The sequence below is a fragment of the Dryobates pubescens genome, chromosome 24, assembly GCF_014839835.1.
Source record: "Dryobates pubescens isolate bDryPub1 chromosome 24, bDryPub1.pri, whole genome shotgun sequence".
NCBI lineage: Eukaryota > Metazoa > Chordata > Aves > Piciformes > Picidae > Dryobates > Dryobates pubescens.
The window spans coordinates 2,654,859-2,668,970 of NC_071635.1; the positions used below are offsets into that span (position 1 = coordinate 2,654,859).

The 14,112-nt window shown below is 53.8% G+C and overlaps 1 protein-coding gene across 2 annotated transcripts in view; it reads right to left on the reverse strand.

The window, feature by feature from the left end:
- The window catches only part of MOB1B (MOB kinase activator 1B), a 34,403-nt gene that overhangs the window by 3,055 nt on the left and 17,236 nt on the right, over positions 1-14,112 (reverse strand). For both annotated transcript variants that reach the window (XM_054172694.1, XM_054172693.1), the window contains exons 2-4: positions 8,058-8,224; positions 4,911-5,004; positions 1,494-1,627 (exon numbers count right to left, since the gene is read on the reverse strand). In XM_054172694.1, the coding sequence (XP_054028669.1) occupies positions 1,494-1,627; positions 4,911-5,004; positions 8,058-8,112 (283 nt within the window). In that variant the 5' untranslated portion in view covers positions 8,113-8,224. The remainder of the gene's footprint in view (positions 1-1,493; positions 1,628-4,910; positions 5,005-8,057; positions 8,225-14,112) is intronic.

Genomic DNA, 14,112 nt, shown 5'->3' on the forward strand with positions numbered 1-14,112 from the left:
CCTCCTAAAGAGGAGTTTAATGTTAACTGTAATTATTTGGTACCATTCCTAGCAGTGCACTTCTACCCCAGCTCTTGACCCCTGCTCTGACACACTAAAATCAGTGTCCCAGCAGGCAAAGAAACCCTGCTCATACCTGCTGGGCACCCAGGACCCAGCTTTTTCTCACCCAAACCAGCCTCTTCTGCCTGTCTGCCTGAAGAAGCTGGGTGCTCTTCTCCTTGTCCTTTGCAAACTGCTGGCTGTTGAGCATGGCCCTCCTGCTTCTCTGCAAGAAGCCCCTTCAGAACACCCAGCTCTGCCCTGCCCCAAGCACCCAGCTCTCACCTCTGCTTGCAAATAAGCAGAGGCTGGGGACTGACCTGCTGGAGAGCAGCACAGGGGAAAGGGACCTGGGTGCTGGTGGACAGCAGGATGCCCATGAGCCAGCAACGTGCCCTTGTGGGCAAGAAGGCCAAGGGCAGCCTGGGGTGGATTGGAAGGGTTGTGGTGAGTAGGTCCAGAGAGGTTCTCCTGCCCCTCTGCTCTGCCCTGGTGAGGCCACTTCTGGAATATTGTGTCCAGTTCTGGGCCTCTCAGGTCAAGAAAGACCTCAGGGAACTGCTTGGAAGAGTCCAGAGCAGAGCCACAAAGAAGCTAAAGGCAGTGGAACATCTCCCTGCTGAGGACAGGCTGAGGGAGCTGGGACTTGGAGCTGGGAGCAGAGGAGCCTGAGGGCTGCCCTCACTCCTGTTGATCAGGATGTGCAGGGCAGTGCTGGGAGGACAGAGCCAGGCTCTGCTCAGGGATGCCCAAGCACAGCACAAGGGGCACTGGGGGCAAGCTGGAGCAGAGGAGATGCCACAGGAGCAGAAGGGGAAACCTTTCCCCTGTGAGGTGCTGGAGCCCTGGAGCAGGCTGCCCAGAGAGGTTGTGGAGTCTCCTGCTCTGCAGACATTCCAAACCCACCTGGCTGTGTTCCTGTGTGCCCTGCCCTGGGTGCCCCTGCTCTGGCAGGGGGGGTTGGACTTGACTTCCAGAGGTCACTCCCAAGCCCTGCCATGCTGTGAGTGTGTGTGTGAAGTTCAAGGAGGCAATTCAGCTTCTTTGGAGGGAAGGTCCAGGGGAACAAACATTTTCCCTGCATCAAGAAGCTGCCAATTACTGGTTGTGAGATTTGGAGAGCCTCTGCCTTATTTGTAAGGAAGCAATCCAGTGCTGCACATGCAGAGATGTCAGACTGCTCAGGAGCTGCTCAGCAGGGACAGCATTTCCTGCACTCAGCACTGTGTTGGGTGTCTGTCAGGAGTGTTAACACCACCTGGCTCAGAGGTCACACACTACCACAGAAACTTCCTCTGAGGAGCCCCCAGTGCCTTTCCAGAGATCAGGTCACCTTCCCCAGCTGCCCAACTTAGCACTCAGGAGCAAGCTTCCATGCTGCAAAACCTGGGCTGCCCTTGTGCCAAGTGCCATCCCAACACACAGTCCCCACTGCACTTGAGTTACTTTACCTATTTTGGAAGGAAAGAGAGTTTCATCATCCAGCTGATCCTGGACCCAAGTCATCAGGTAATCAATGTACTTTGGTGCTGAGCACTTAATTGGTTTCTTTATGTTTGTCCCATCTGCCCAGTGGTACTCATATCTGGGTTGGGACAACAACAACAAGACATTTCTTAACACAATGAATCATTCAACTCAGGGCCTGGAAGGCTGCTCTTCCTGCTCTGCTCCCCTCTACTCCCACACCCTCCCCACAGCCCTTCCTGCAAACAAAGGGCCAAATGCTCCTCAGCCAGCTGCAGCTGCCCTGCACCATTCTCCCCACTGCTTTAGCTGGACTCTCTTTTGAACTCTGGGAAGGCCTTGGAAAAAAAAAATCAGGCATCCTCCATCATGCAGCCCATCCCACAGCACAGCCCCTCAGCACACTGCACACAGCAGCCTGTGGTCAAAGCTGCAGCCCTGCACATCAAAAGGTGCTCTATGGGATCCTGAAAGGCCAAGAGCTGCTTAGTCTTGAAGGCTTTCAACCCCCCCCCACAGCCCCCCAGATTAAAACATGACAGCCTGCTGAAGTGAAACATCCAAGTTAGATGAGAGGCTCACACAGAGAAAAGCTAAGCTCCAGGGTTCAGACCTGGCTGCTTTCTAACAGCTCTGTCCCTGCAGACATTCAGGAAGGCTGCAGAGGGACTGCTTGCAAAGGCCTGCAGTGAGAGGATGAGAGGTTTGAAATCAGAGATTGAGACTGGATGTGAGGAACAAGCTCTGCACCATGAGGCTGCTGGAACACTGCAGCAGGCTGCCCAGGGAGGTAGCTGAGCTCCCATCCCCGGAGGTATTCAAGGTCAGGCTCAGGAAGGCTCTGAGCAACCTGCTCTAGTGGAGGATGTCCCTGCTGGCTGCAGGGGGTTGGACTGGGTGTGCTTTGGAGGTCCCTTCCAACCCAACCCATTGCAGGATTCCATGGCTGATAGGATCCCCCTGACACCAACACACACAAATGATTTGTGTCTTTAAACAGAAGCCCCCACTATGCTCCTCACACCAGAAAGCATCCCTAAGTGCAAGCCATCACAGGACCAGCTCCTCCACCAAGCACTTCCACATGGCCCAAAGAAATCCCCCAAAGCAGAAAACCCCAGCAGGAGCCCCCTGGATGCCTGCCTTTCAGCCCCCCACTTCTGATCCTTCCACAGGAGCCATCTGGGCTCACTCCCCATCTGTGTGGGGAGTGCTCCACAACCCCTAGGGACAAGATCACCTCGTTAAGAGCCTGGCAGAATGCATCTCCCAGCCTCCAGCACCTCTTTTCTCCTCTGACTCCTAACTGTTTGCACAGGCCATCCATTTCTGTCAGTGCTTCTCACTCCTCTTTGGAGAAAGAAACTGTTTAGCCTGGCAACCAGACAGCTAAGCCTTTAATAATTAACCTCCACCCCCAAACAACTGCTTCTCAGGAGACAGACAATAAAGCAAAGCAACATTTTCATGCCCTTATTTAATACCCAAGAGTCTGTTCTGCATGCCAAAGCACCAAGCAGACAAAGGGCTCTGTTATTGCACAAGCTCAGCCCAAAGTCCTTCTGCTCAGTGGCAAACTCCTACTCCCTTTGTGTGTTCCCCACTCCCCTGCTCTGCAGCAGCCACTCTGCCTGCCCACGCTGGGCTTGGCATTCAGCAGTGTCCATTTTTAGGTTAAGGAGCCAGGGCCAGAGCTTTGCTTGCTCCATCTGCCTGCTCCTGCCTTGCACAGCCCCTGCCCACTCCACCCTGCAGCCTTCTGCACGGCCTCAGCTCTCCAGCAAGCGCTGCCTGCAGGCAGTCACAAGAGCAGCACCCCAGCAGAGGAGGAAGTGAGGAAGGGACTGCTTCTCTTGATTCTTCAGCTAACATTTTGCAGTCATTTACAAGGAAGCAGGGCCCCTCCTCACCACTTGCTTAAGAGGGTAGAAGAGAATAGAATTAACCAGGTTGCAAAAGACCTCAGAGATCATCCAGTCCAGCCTCTCACCCAACACCATCTCATCAACTCAACCATGGCACCAAGTGCCTCAGCCAGGTAGGAGAGCTCTGCAGAGGGACCTGGACAGGCTGGGCAGAGGGGCAGAGCCCAAGGGCAGGAGACTGAACACTTTGGCCACAACAACCCCAGGCAGTGCTACAGGCTGGGGTCAGAGTGGCTGAGAGCAGCCAGGCAGAGAGGGACCTGGGGGTACTGGTTGATAGTAGGCTGAACATGAGACAGCAGTGTGCCCAGGTGGCCAAGGTCAATGGCATCCTGGCCTGCATCAGGAACAGTGTGGCCAGCAGGAGCAGGGAGGTCATTCTGCCCTGTGCTCAGCACTGCTTAGGCCACACCTTGAGTCCTGTGTCCAGTTCTGGGCTCCTCAGCTTAGGAAAGATGTTGAGGTGCTGGAAGGTGTCCAGAGAAGGACAACAAAGCTGGGGAGGGGTCTGGAGCACAGCCCTGGGAGGAGAGGCTGAGGGAGCTGGGGTTGCTTAGCCTGCAGAAGAGGAGGCTCAGGGGAGACCTTCTTGCTGTCTACAACTACCTGCAGGGAGGTTGTAGCCAGGTGGGGGTTGGGCTCTTCTCCCAGGCACCCAGCAGCAGAACAAGAGGACAAAATCTCAAGCTGTGCCAGGGGAGGTTCAGGCTGAATGTTAGGAGAAAGTTCTTCCCAGCAAGAGAGATTGGCCATGGGGATGTGCTGCCCAGGGAGGTGGTGGAGCCCCCATCCCTGGAGGTGTTTAGGAAGAGCCTGGATGTGGTGCTTGGTGCCATGGTTTAGTAGTCCTGAGGTGTTGGGTGAGAGGTTGGACTTGATGATCTCTGAGGTCTTTTCCAGCCTGGTTAATCCTAGTCTATGCTTCAAAATTTTCCTCTTTGGAAGACACTGAGCAAGGGCAAAAAAGAAACCAAACAGACCAACATTGGGTGTCTGTACAGAAGCAAGAATCAAAGAAGTGAAACTGAACTGAGGGACAGGGATTACTTATTTCTATCCACACTACTAAGAACTGCAGCCAAGTTTCCTTCTCCAAGAAGAAAGACTTTTGGGAAGCCCTGGCTGGCCCCCTGCACATACAACCTTCCAAGCTGAGGTTCAGAAGCTCTCATTAACATTTCAGAGCAACAAAAAGGAAGGAAGGAGAAAGGAAAAATTAGCTTTGATAATCTAGAGATAAAAACCAGCCAACCAAGGCAAAAAAAGCCACCCTGCACCCCCAACCTTTCCACTCCCCACTCCCTTAAAGCTTCAGAGTTGTTTTTCCTCCACAGGTTACAAGTTGTTCCAGCCCCAGAAGTGATCTTATCTGTACCCCCCCACCCCCCCCCAAACTGAGCTCATCTGAAGTCTGCACATGCAAAAATCATCTCCCAAACTGCAGCTCCCTCCCTGATGTGTCAAGAGTGGTCTTACTTGGGGCCAGCAGACATCACAGGGCAGCTCTCCTCCGTGCAGAAGTCTGTGATGGTTCCATACAGCATGTTGATCTGGTTGAAGAAGTCGACAGCTGGAAGGCATTGAAACAGGCATCAGTGAGCCCTGCAGGGAGAAGGCAACACCAGCTCCCCACAGCCTTCAGCTGCTGAAGGTGCACCTGCAGAAGAGAAGACTCTGGGGGGAACTTAGAGCTGCCTTCCAGTAGCTGAAGGGATCCTCCAGGAAGGCTGCAGAGGGTGCCCAGGGACAGCACAACGGAGAATGGGTTGAAGCTGAGGGAAAACAGGGTCAGACTGGAGCTGAGGAAGAAGTACTTCACCATGAGGGTGGTGAGACTCTGGTGCAGAGACAAACAGCTCTGCTGCCTTGAAATGGAGACTGACATCCTGAATGCAAGCACTAGCAGGTTTGAAGCTGAGGGAGAGCAGGGTTAGACTGGAGCTGAGGAACAAATGCTGCACCATGAGGGTGGTGAGACTCTGGTGCAGAGACAAACAGCTCTGCTGCCTTGAAATGGAGACTGACATCCTGAATGCAAGCACTAGCAGGTATCTGTACTGTGAATGTAACTGAATGCTGAAGGAAAGGGAAGGGGGAAACCTGCAGCTCCCCTCCCTGACTTTGCCAGAGCATCAATTCAAAGCTGACACAAATCTCCACACAGCTCCTGCTCAGCAGAGGCAGGAGATGAGCTACAACTGGCGTGCAACTTCCTTGGTATCCAAAAAGGGAAGCAAGTAAGAAGTGGTGCTACATGCACCCAGCACACCTCATCTGCTGAAACAAAGCCTGCTGGCTGCTTTTTCACCCCCTGCACAGCAAAAGCAGACAACAGCACTGGGGCCTCAGAGCTGCATTTCAGTATCTGAAGGGGACCTACAGGAAGGCTGCAGAGGGACTGCTCAGAAGGGCCTGTGGGGATAGGATGAAGAGCAATGGTTTGAAACTGAAGCAGAGGAGATTTAGGTTGGACATCAGGAGGAAGTTCTGCACCATGAGGGTGGGGAAATACTGGAACAGGTTACCCAGGGATGTGGTTGAGGTTCCAGACCCTGGAGACATTCAAGATCAGACCTGATGTGGCCCTGGGCAGCCTGATCTAGGTGCAGATGTCCCTGCCGACTGAAGCAGGGGGTGGACAAGATGACCTTTGAGGGTCCCTTCCAACCCAATGCAAGCTGTGAACCTGTGGAAAGGTTGATAAAAAAGCTGCAGAGGAGCAGGAGGGCTCCTAAGGCCTGCTTGGGCAGGGGGAGGAGGCAGTTAACACCAAGGGCAGCAAGAAGCGGTTGCACGCAGCCCTCATTTCTGAGGCGTACACAGGAACTGTTAATTAAGTTTCCATTCCCTGCTCCCAGCAGAAACCACAGCCCAATGTTTGCTTCAAGGCAGGCATGCTCAAAAAGCCCACACAGCCCCTGACAGGCTGACTGACGGCTGTGAATCCCACACTCACAAGTCTCCAAGGCCAGGAGGCACAGCAAAGCCCAGCAGGGTGTGACAAACAGCACCACGGCAAGAGCCTCCTTCAGCAGCGTGGGGACAGGTCTGCAGGGGCTCTGAGGGGTTTCAGCTCCTCTTTTCACTCACTGGTCTCTGCACTGCAAGGCCTCAGATGATTTTTTTTTCCCCCCAAGTGCTTTTCCTCATCAGAGCACACTCTGTCTGCTGCTCTGCCACAGAGAGATGGGTGAGATGTTCTCCTGAAACCAATTCCTAGCACTGTCAAAGGGAGCTCAGAACTGCCTGTGCCCTTCTCACCTTGACTTGGAGAGCATGCTTGGAAAAACAAACCAAAAAGATCTCCTTGCACATCAGCCCAGCTCCCACAAGACAGCAGCAAAGCTGAAGGGGATCTTAAAGGCCTTTTCCTAACTTCAATGGTTCTGTTAAGAGCAGAGCAGATTTGTTGCTGCGCTCTCACTGCTCTGAAAGGCAAAAGAGATCGGTGGCATCAAGTCACACCTTTGAGTGCCTCAGTAGATGGTCAACAGAAGGGGCCCACAGCTGCCATTAGCTGGTACTAGGTGTGGTAGAGGGAAGCTGGACACAAAGGGAGCACATCCTCTGCTTAACATTAAGCATTCAAACCCCACCTGGCTGCAGGAGGCACCAAAAGGGGCTAGCACCCCACAGCATGCAGCTGGTGCCACAAGGCAGCTCCCGCTCCTTGGTGAAGTGCTTTGCTGCTCTTACCACCCAGCTGACTCTCAGTTAGGTCATTTGGGAAGGGAAAGACACCACTCTCATGTAGGAGAGAAGAGCTGTGGAGGAATCACCAGAAGGGCAGGCTGCCAGCAAGCTCTGAAGCAGCTTTTGTAATGCTTACTCATAAAATGGGTTGGGTTTGGTGGGTTTTTTTCCCCCCCTTCCAGACAGTTTTGCAACACAGTGTGAATCAACTTTTCTATAAGCATGGCATCAGCAACTTCCACATTCCCTGGATGCAGTGGCAAGCCACATGCCAGAGCATCCTGTGGCTGATTAAGAACAGGAAGGTTGAGTGACAGTTTCACTTCCCAAGCGTGGCAAAGGGCAAGGAGAAAGGGAGAGAGCCACAGAAGCAATCAGAAGTGACACGGGGGTTAAGTCTCCTCCCCCTGCTATCAGGTGATAGGAGGAGAGGCAATGGCCTGAAATTGTGCCAGGGGAGGCTTAGGTTGGAGAGGAGGAAAGAGTTCTTTGCTGCAAGAGTGGTCAGGGACTGGAACAGGCTGCCCAGGGGGGTGGTGTCCTTGGCTAGTCCCACAGCAGCACAGAGGGAAAGGAGCCCCTGGTTGCTGCTTTGAGTCTCCCAAGCTTTACTCTGCATTTGAGTTCAACACACCAGCCTTTCCCTCCTGTTATTCAACTGTGTCTGGAGATGATGCTCGAGGATGTGGTGCAGCAGTGGCCCTGGCAGAGTCAGAGAATGCTTGGACCTGCTGATCTTGGAGGTCTTTTCCAACCCCGGGGGACTCCTACCACATTCCCCTCCCTCCAGGCACAGCAAGGTGATGCTCACGGGGCAGAAGAGCAAACCCTGCTAGAAAGGAGCACACAGCTGTCCTCCCATAGCTGTCAGCCCACATTCAACACCCTCCTTGTGAAAGGGAGAACACCAACAAGGGCAAACCAACTTACTGTTGACTGCAACCCACTCGTTCAAGTCCTCCCCCTCCGGCAGCATGACAGCCATGCGCAGATTGCCGCTGCCCAGCGTGGCCTCGGCGTGCTTCAGCAGCTCATACTGGTGAGAGCCCTCTGGAATGTTCTTCTTTGGCTTGAAGGTCTTGGAAGAGCGACTGCCACTGTGGAAGGGAGAAGCAAGAGTCACAGCACTCGTGGGGAGGAGAGGGAGCAAGAAAGGAGTGGCTGAGCCACGTGCCAGCACGAGGTTAACGCTAAGTTGGGTCGGAAGGGACCTGAAAGCTCATCCAGTCCCAGCCCCCTGCCATGGGCAGGGACACCTCCCACCAGCACAGCTCACTCCAGGCCTCATCCAACCTGGCCTTCAACACCTCCAGGGAGGGAGCATCCACAAGCTCCCTGGGCAACCTGTTCCAGTGTCTCTCCACCCTGTCAAGAACTTCTTCCTAATCTCCAGTCCCAACCTGCCCTCCTCCAGCTTCAATCCATCTCCCTCCCATCCTAGCACTGCAAGCCCTTGCAAGAAACCCCAAGCACAGTCTCACAGTATCACTAAGGTTGGAAGAGACCCCAAGGATCATCGAGTCCAACCTGTCACCCAACACCTCATGACCAGACCATGGCACCAAGTGCCACATCCAATGCCCTCTTGAACCCCTCCAGGGACGGTGACTCCAGCACCTCCCTGGGCAGCACATCCCCATGCCGAACGACTCGCTCGGGGAAGAACTTTCTCCTCACTTCGAGTCTAAACCTCCCCTGGCACAACTTGAGACTGTGTCCTCTTCTATTTGCCACAACCAATTCCTCATCTAAGAGGAAGCAACTTTACAAAGACTTCTTGCAGTTGCAGGATGTTTTGCTCCCTTCACCCCCACATCCACCAGGCCAGCAAACCATGCCCTGCTGCTTCTCTAGGTAAGCAGAGCTGCAGCAGTGCCAGATGCAGCTCAGCCCAGCACTCAATGAGGAAATGTGTTTCAAGGGATTGAGTCAGGGAGCTGGGATGAGGCTGGAAGCCTGGCAGGGAAGCCACACCTGCCAGCCACTGGCCTGTGCCACAAGCCCACACAGCTCTGGGCCTCCTGAAGATGTCACAACTTGCTTGTAAGCAAGAGCACAACATTTCCTCCAGAGCTGACCATTTCACCTCATCATCTGCTGCCAGGGAGGGGTTTCATGATGCAGATGCTGCTGGCTCTTCTGCTGTAGGTTAGCAGAATGATGTTTCCAGAGGAAAGGAAGATTTTTTTCAGGCACCCTGCTCACACCACGCTGCATCAACAGCCCACTTCAGCTTCAGACAGAGCCCTGGCAGATCTCCTACAATCAGAGCTGCTAAACATGCAGCCCAGACTCTTGAGACACTTCTTGGTTAACTGCAGCAAAGGAGCCACTTGAACCTTAGCAGCTAAGAGAAGCACTTGGGCAGGCCTGGCTTAGACCTCCTAGCACCCAAGTGTTTGTACACTGGAGTCTTTCAGTGGAGCTCTTTATCTGCTCCTGGGAAATCTGTTCCACACCCAAGCAAAGCTGAGTCAAACCAGGAAAGCTTAGGCTCCTTATGGACAAAACTTCAGGCTTCACAGCTTGTTCTTACCACAGAACTAACCTCAAGCTCTTATCTGCTGTTGTGTCTAACAGTTCACACTGACAAACAAAGAACCTTGCCCTGAGCTCAACCCCTACTCCGACCCAGGCTGCCAACTTATCACTGAGTTATTGAGTGTCCAAAGCCTTGCTCCAACCCCTCTTGAGGAACAAAGCCAGACCAAGATATGCCATAACTCACTACAGCATCTTAAACTAATGCAGTACTTCTAAAGTGATTACTGTGCCATTGGCTCAGGGGGAGGAGGAGAAGAGGAGATGCCACACTGGAGAAGAGGAACTCAGGGACACAGGGCTGCAGTTCCTGTACATCATTTCATCCAGGGCTCACCAGTGGACTGCTTGAGCAGACACTGGAGAGGGCAGAACCTTGCCCTGGGGAACAGTCAATACAGAAGGCTGCAGTGGCACCGCTTTCAGGACACACTTGCCCCCTGTACTCTAAGTGGCCTCTGATGCCAAGGCTGTAGGGTATCATCCTGTCTCCCCTTGAGGGAATGTAGGAGTAACTAAGTCCTGCAAGCACAGCTCTGCTTCTCCCAGCAGCTTTCTCCACCACAAGCATTCACCACCATGGCCCAGCTGAAATCAGCCCTGGAAGTGCCTGACAAAGCCAAGCTCAAGACAGCACACAGAACACCTACCTGGGGCATCCTCACTTCTCCTATGCCAGCTCCTGCTTTCTCATCTTCAAAGACCTTTGCAAGCATTAATTAGTCCTCACAAATTATCTTTGAGGTAGGCATCATAGACTCATGGAATGGTTTGGGTTGGAAGGGACCTTCAAGCTCAGCCAGTTCCAACCCCCTGCCATGGGCAGGGACACCTCCCACCAGCCCAGCTTGCTCAAGGCCTCATCCAGCCTGGCCTTGAACACCTCCAGGGAGGGGACATCCACAACCTGCCTGGGCAGCCTGTGCCAGTGTCTCCCCACCCTCACTATCAGGAATTTCCTCCTCATCTCCAGCCTCAATCTCCTCTCTCCCACCTCAAAGCCACTGCCTCTCATCCTGGCACTCCAAGCCCTTTTTGTCCCTCCCCAGCTCTCCTGTAGCCCCTTCAGGTAACAAATTGCCCTTTGGCAACTTGTCCCAGTGCCTCCCCATCACCAGCATCTTACTAAACACAGGGACACTGAGGCAGGGACTCACTGCCACAGACCCACAAGCAAACTTATCACAGGAGGGTCCAGGTTTCAGCTCTGAACCTTCATCTCCTTCTCCCTTCTGCGTCTCTTCGAAACCCTGAGCCACAGAAACACTGCAAGGCAGAACCAAATTCCAGGAAAGCAAACATCTCAGGCCTTCAAACAATACTGTGGGGCTCCAAATGATAACATCCTGCTAAGAATAGCCACTTGGGAGTATCACTGTGCTGGTTTCCAGCAGCCAACATGTCAACAGAGAAATTAAAGCGAGAGCTCAAGCTGCTTTTTGGGAACTAAATCAATAGCTGCAGGTTTCAAGGCTTTTGTTTCCCCCCCCCACCCCCCCCCCCCCCCCCCCTTGTGACAAGCCCAGCAGCTGAAAGACCAGCAAGGAAAATGAAGTTGTACATGCTCAAAGTGTGCACTGACAAGCAGTTCAGCCTTTCTATTTATAAACCTGAGCAGTCACAACATCTCAGGGCTGAAGAGGGATGGTGTGCGAGCCAGGCGCTGCTCTCCCCAGCACCCAAAAGCCAACTCCTCCCCAGGCAAATTCCCACTCATGGCAGCAAGCCTGCCTCCAGCAGGTCACCTGAACTTGGAGCATGCTTCAGGAAGCAAGGCTGCAGAACTCTCTGCTCCTTTGAGGCACCACCATGCAGCAGGGTCTAAAGACAAAGCAGGTTAAGAGAAGCAGAGAAAGGCAGCCAAGGAGGTTTCAATCCCGGGCTGAGAGGTTATGGGGTTACCACAGAATAACAGCAGCATGTTTCTGTTGCTTCACAGCTCTCCACAGTTACAAGTTCTGCCCTCCATAAGAGCTAGAATAGAGTAGAATAGGTTGGAAAAGACCTTGGAGATCATCCAGTCCAACCTATCACCCAACACCATCTGATCAACTAAACCGTGGCACCAAGCACCCCATGCAGTCAGTCACAGAAAGGTTAGGGTTGGAAGGGACCTCTGAAGATCACAGAATCCTAGAATGGGGACCAGAGAGATCATCAACTCCAACCCCCTGCCACAGGCAGGGACACCTCTCAACCAGACTCAGCTGCTCAGGGCCTCATCCAACCTGGCCTTGAACACCCCCAGGCAGGAGGCAGCCACAGCCTCCCTGGGCAGCCTGTGCCAGAGTCTCACCACTCTCCTACTGAACAGCTTCTTCCTCAGCTCCAGTCTAACCCTGCTCTGCCACAGCTTCAAACCATTCCCCCTTGTCCTGTCTCTAGACACCCTCATGAGAAGTCCCTCTGCAGCCTTCCTGCAGGATCCCTTCAGCTATTGGCAGGCAGCTCTAAGGTCCCCCTGGAGCCTTCTCTTCTCCAGGCTGCACAGCCCCAGCTCCCTCAGGCTGTGCTCACAGCAGAGCTGCTGCAGCAGGCTCCCCTCCAGCAGATGCACAGGAACAACTCCCACCTAACAAAATTAACCTTGACAAACATTAAGCTGTAAAAAGTCTAATTCTCTGCAGGTGGAGAGAAAGAGCCTCTGCCAGCATCAAGCTGCCAAGTCCTCACAGAGCAGAGCTGCCCTCCAGAAGGGGCTTAGAGAGCAATTCCAGGCCAGGGTGGGGGTTGTTTTGCTTTGTTTTGTTGGTTTAAGGAAGAATCAGTTGCAGTGACTTGAAAGCACCCCAGCAGCACAGGGGGGTGCCTGCAGCAACAGCACACACCTTGGCTTCATCTGTGCCTCCTGCTGTAGGAGCCACACTGAAAACACTTGGGGCTTGAAGCTTCCCCCTGTAGCTAGCAGGAGACAGAAGAACAAGCTCCTAAGCAGCTTACCACACCTGGAGTGAAGTCAGTGAAATGAGACATGTCACCCTTAGAAAGGGTGACTTCAGAGAGTGCCTCAGGCAGGATTCCTCCCCAGGCCAACAGCGCACTTGGGAGCGAAGAGGCTCCCGCTCCACAAGGAACTCACTTCCTGCCTGCCCAAGCCACAGCCAGTTGCCCAGGCTACCAAAGATGCCTTCCAAGCCAAGGAGAGGGAGGCAAAGCACCCCTTCTCTGCTCACAGCCTGCTCCTCCTGCAGGAAAGCTGTGGGCAGCCTCTTCCCTCCCTTCTGCCAAACAACAGCTAGGCTTCTAGAGCAGAAACAGTGCCTCCAGCACTGACAGGGAGGTCACTGCAGGCAGGAGATGCTTCCCAGAATGGGAAGGGACCCCAAGGACCCTCTGGTCCAACCTTTCCAGGTGATAGCAGCCAGGCACCAGTGGTGTCCCCCAGGGATCAGTGCTGGGCCCCATGCTCTTTAGTGTCTTCATTGATGACCTGGAGGAGGGCATTGAGTCCATCAGCAGTAAGTTTGCAGCTGACAGCAAGCTGGGGGCAGGAGTTGAGCTGTTAGAGGGCAGGAGAGCTCTGCAGAGGGACCTGGACAGGCTGGGCAGAGGGGCAGAGCCCAAGGGCAGGAGATTGAACACATCCAAGTGCCAGGGGCTGCACATTGGCCACAGCAACCCCAGGCAGTGCCACAGGCTGGGGTCAGAGTGGCTGAGAGCAGCCAGGCAGAGAGGGACCTGGGGGTGCTGGTTGATGGTAGGCTGAACATGAGACAGCAGTGTGCCCAGGTGGCCAAGAAGGCCAATGGCATCCTGGCCTGCAGCAGGAACAGTGTGGCCAGCAGGAGCAGGGAGCATCTCCTGCCCTGTGCTCAGCACTGGTCAGGCCACACCTTGAGTCCTGTGTCCAGTTCTGGGCTCCTCAGCTTAGGAAAGATGCTGAGGTGCTGGAAGGTGTCCAGAGAAGGGCAGCAAAGCTGGGGAGGGGTCTGGAGCACACTTTACTCCCATTGTCACCTCTCAGTGCCTCAGGTGAGGGTTAATTAACACCTGACTTCCCCTTCTTGGGAAAAAATACACTTCCCTGGAAAAATGCCTTTCCCAGACTGAAGTTCCACACAGGATGGTATGAGAAGGTAGCTGAAAAAGTCATCACCTCATCAAAAACCAGAGGAGTCATGACACACAAGCCTCTGCACGTCAGGAGAGCAGAAGTTTATCAGATGACTCACATCCAGTGAGGAGAAAGCAATTTAAGGTGGCCTTAAGGAATGGTTTTGCTTTTGCTAGCCCCAGCCAGTGTTGGAAGCTGTCAGAACATGCCCACACTCCTGAAAGCCTTCTTCCTTTGTCCCATTCAAAATGCACACCTCAGAGTCAGTGACAGCAAGCAAGCATGGGATCCATCAGCTGCAGCACAGCTGAAGGGAAGCTTCTCCTGGCTGTGCCTCGGGGAGTGACTGCTCCTTGGAGAGAGGCCATGGGACACATGCCCTGCAGCAGC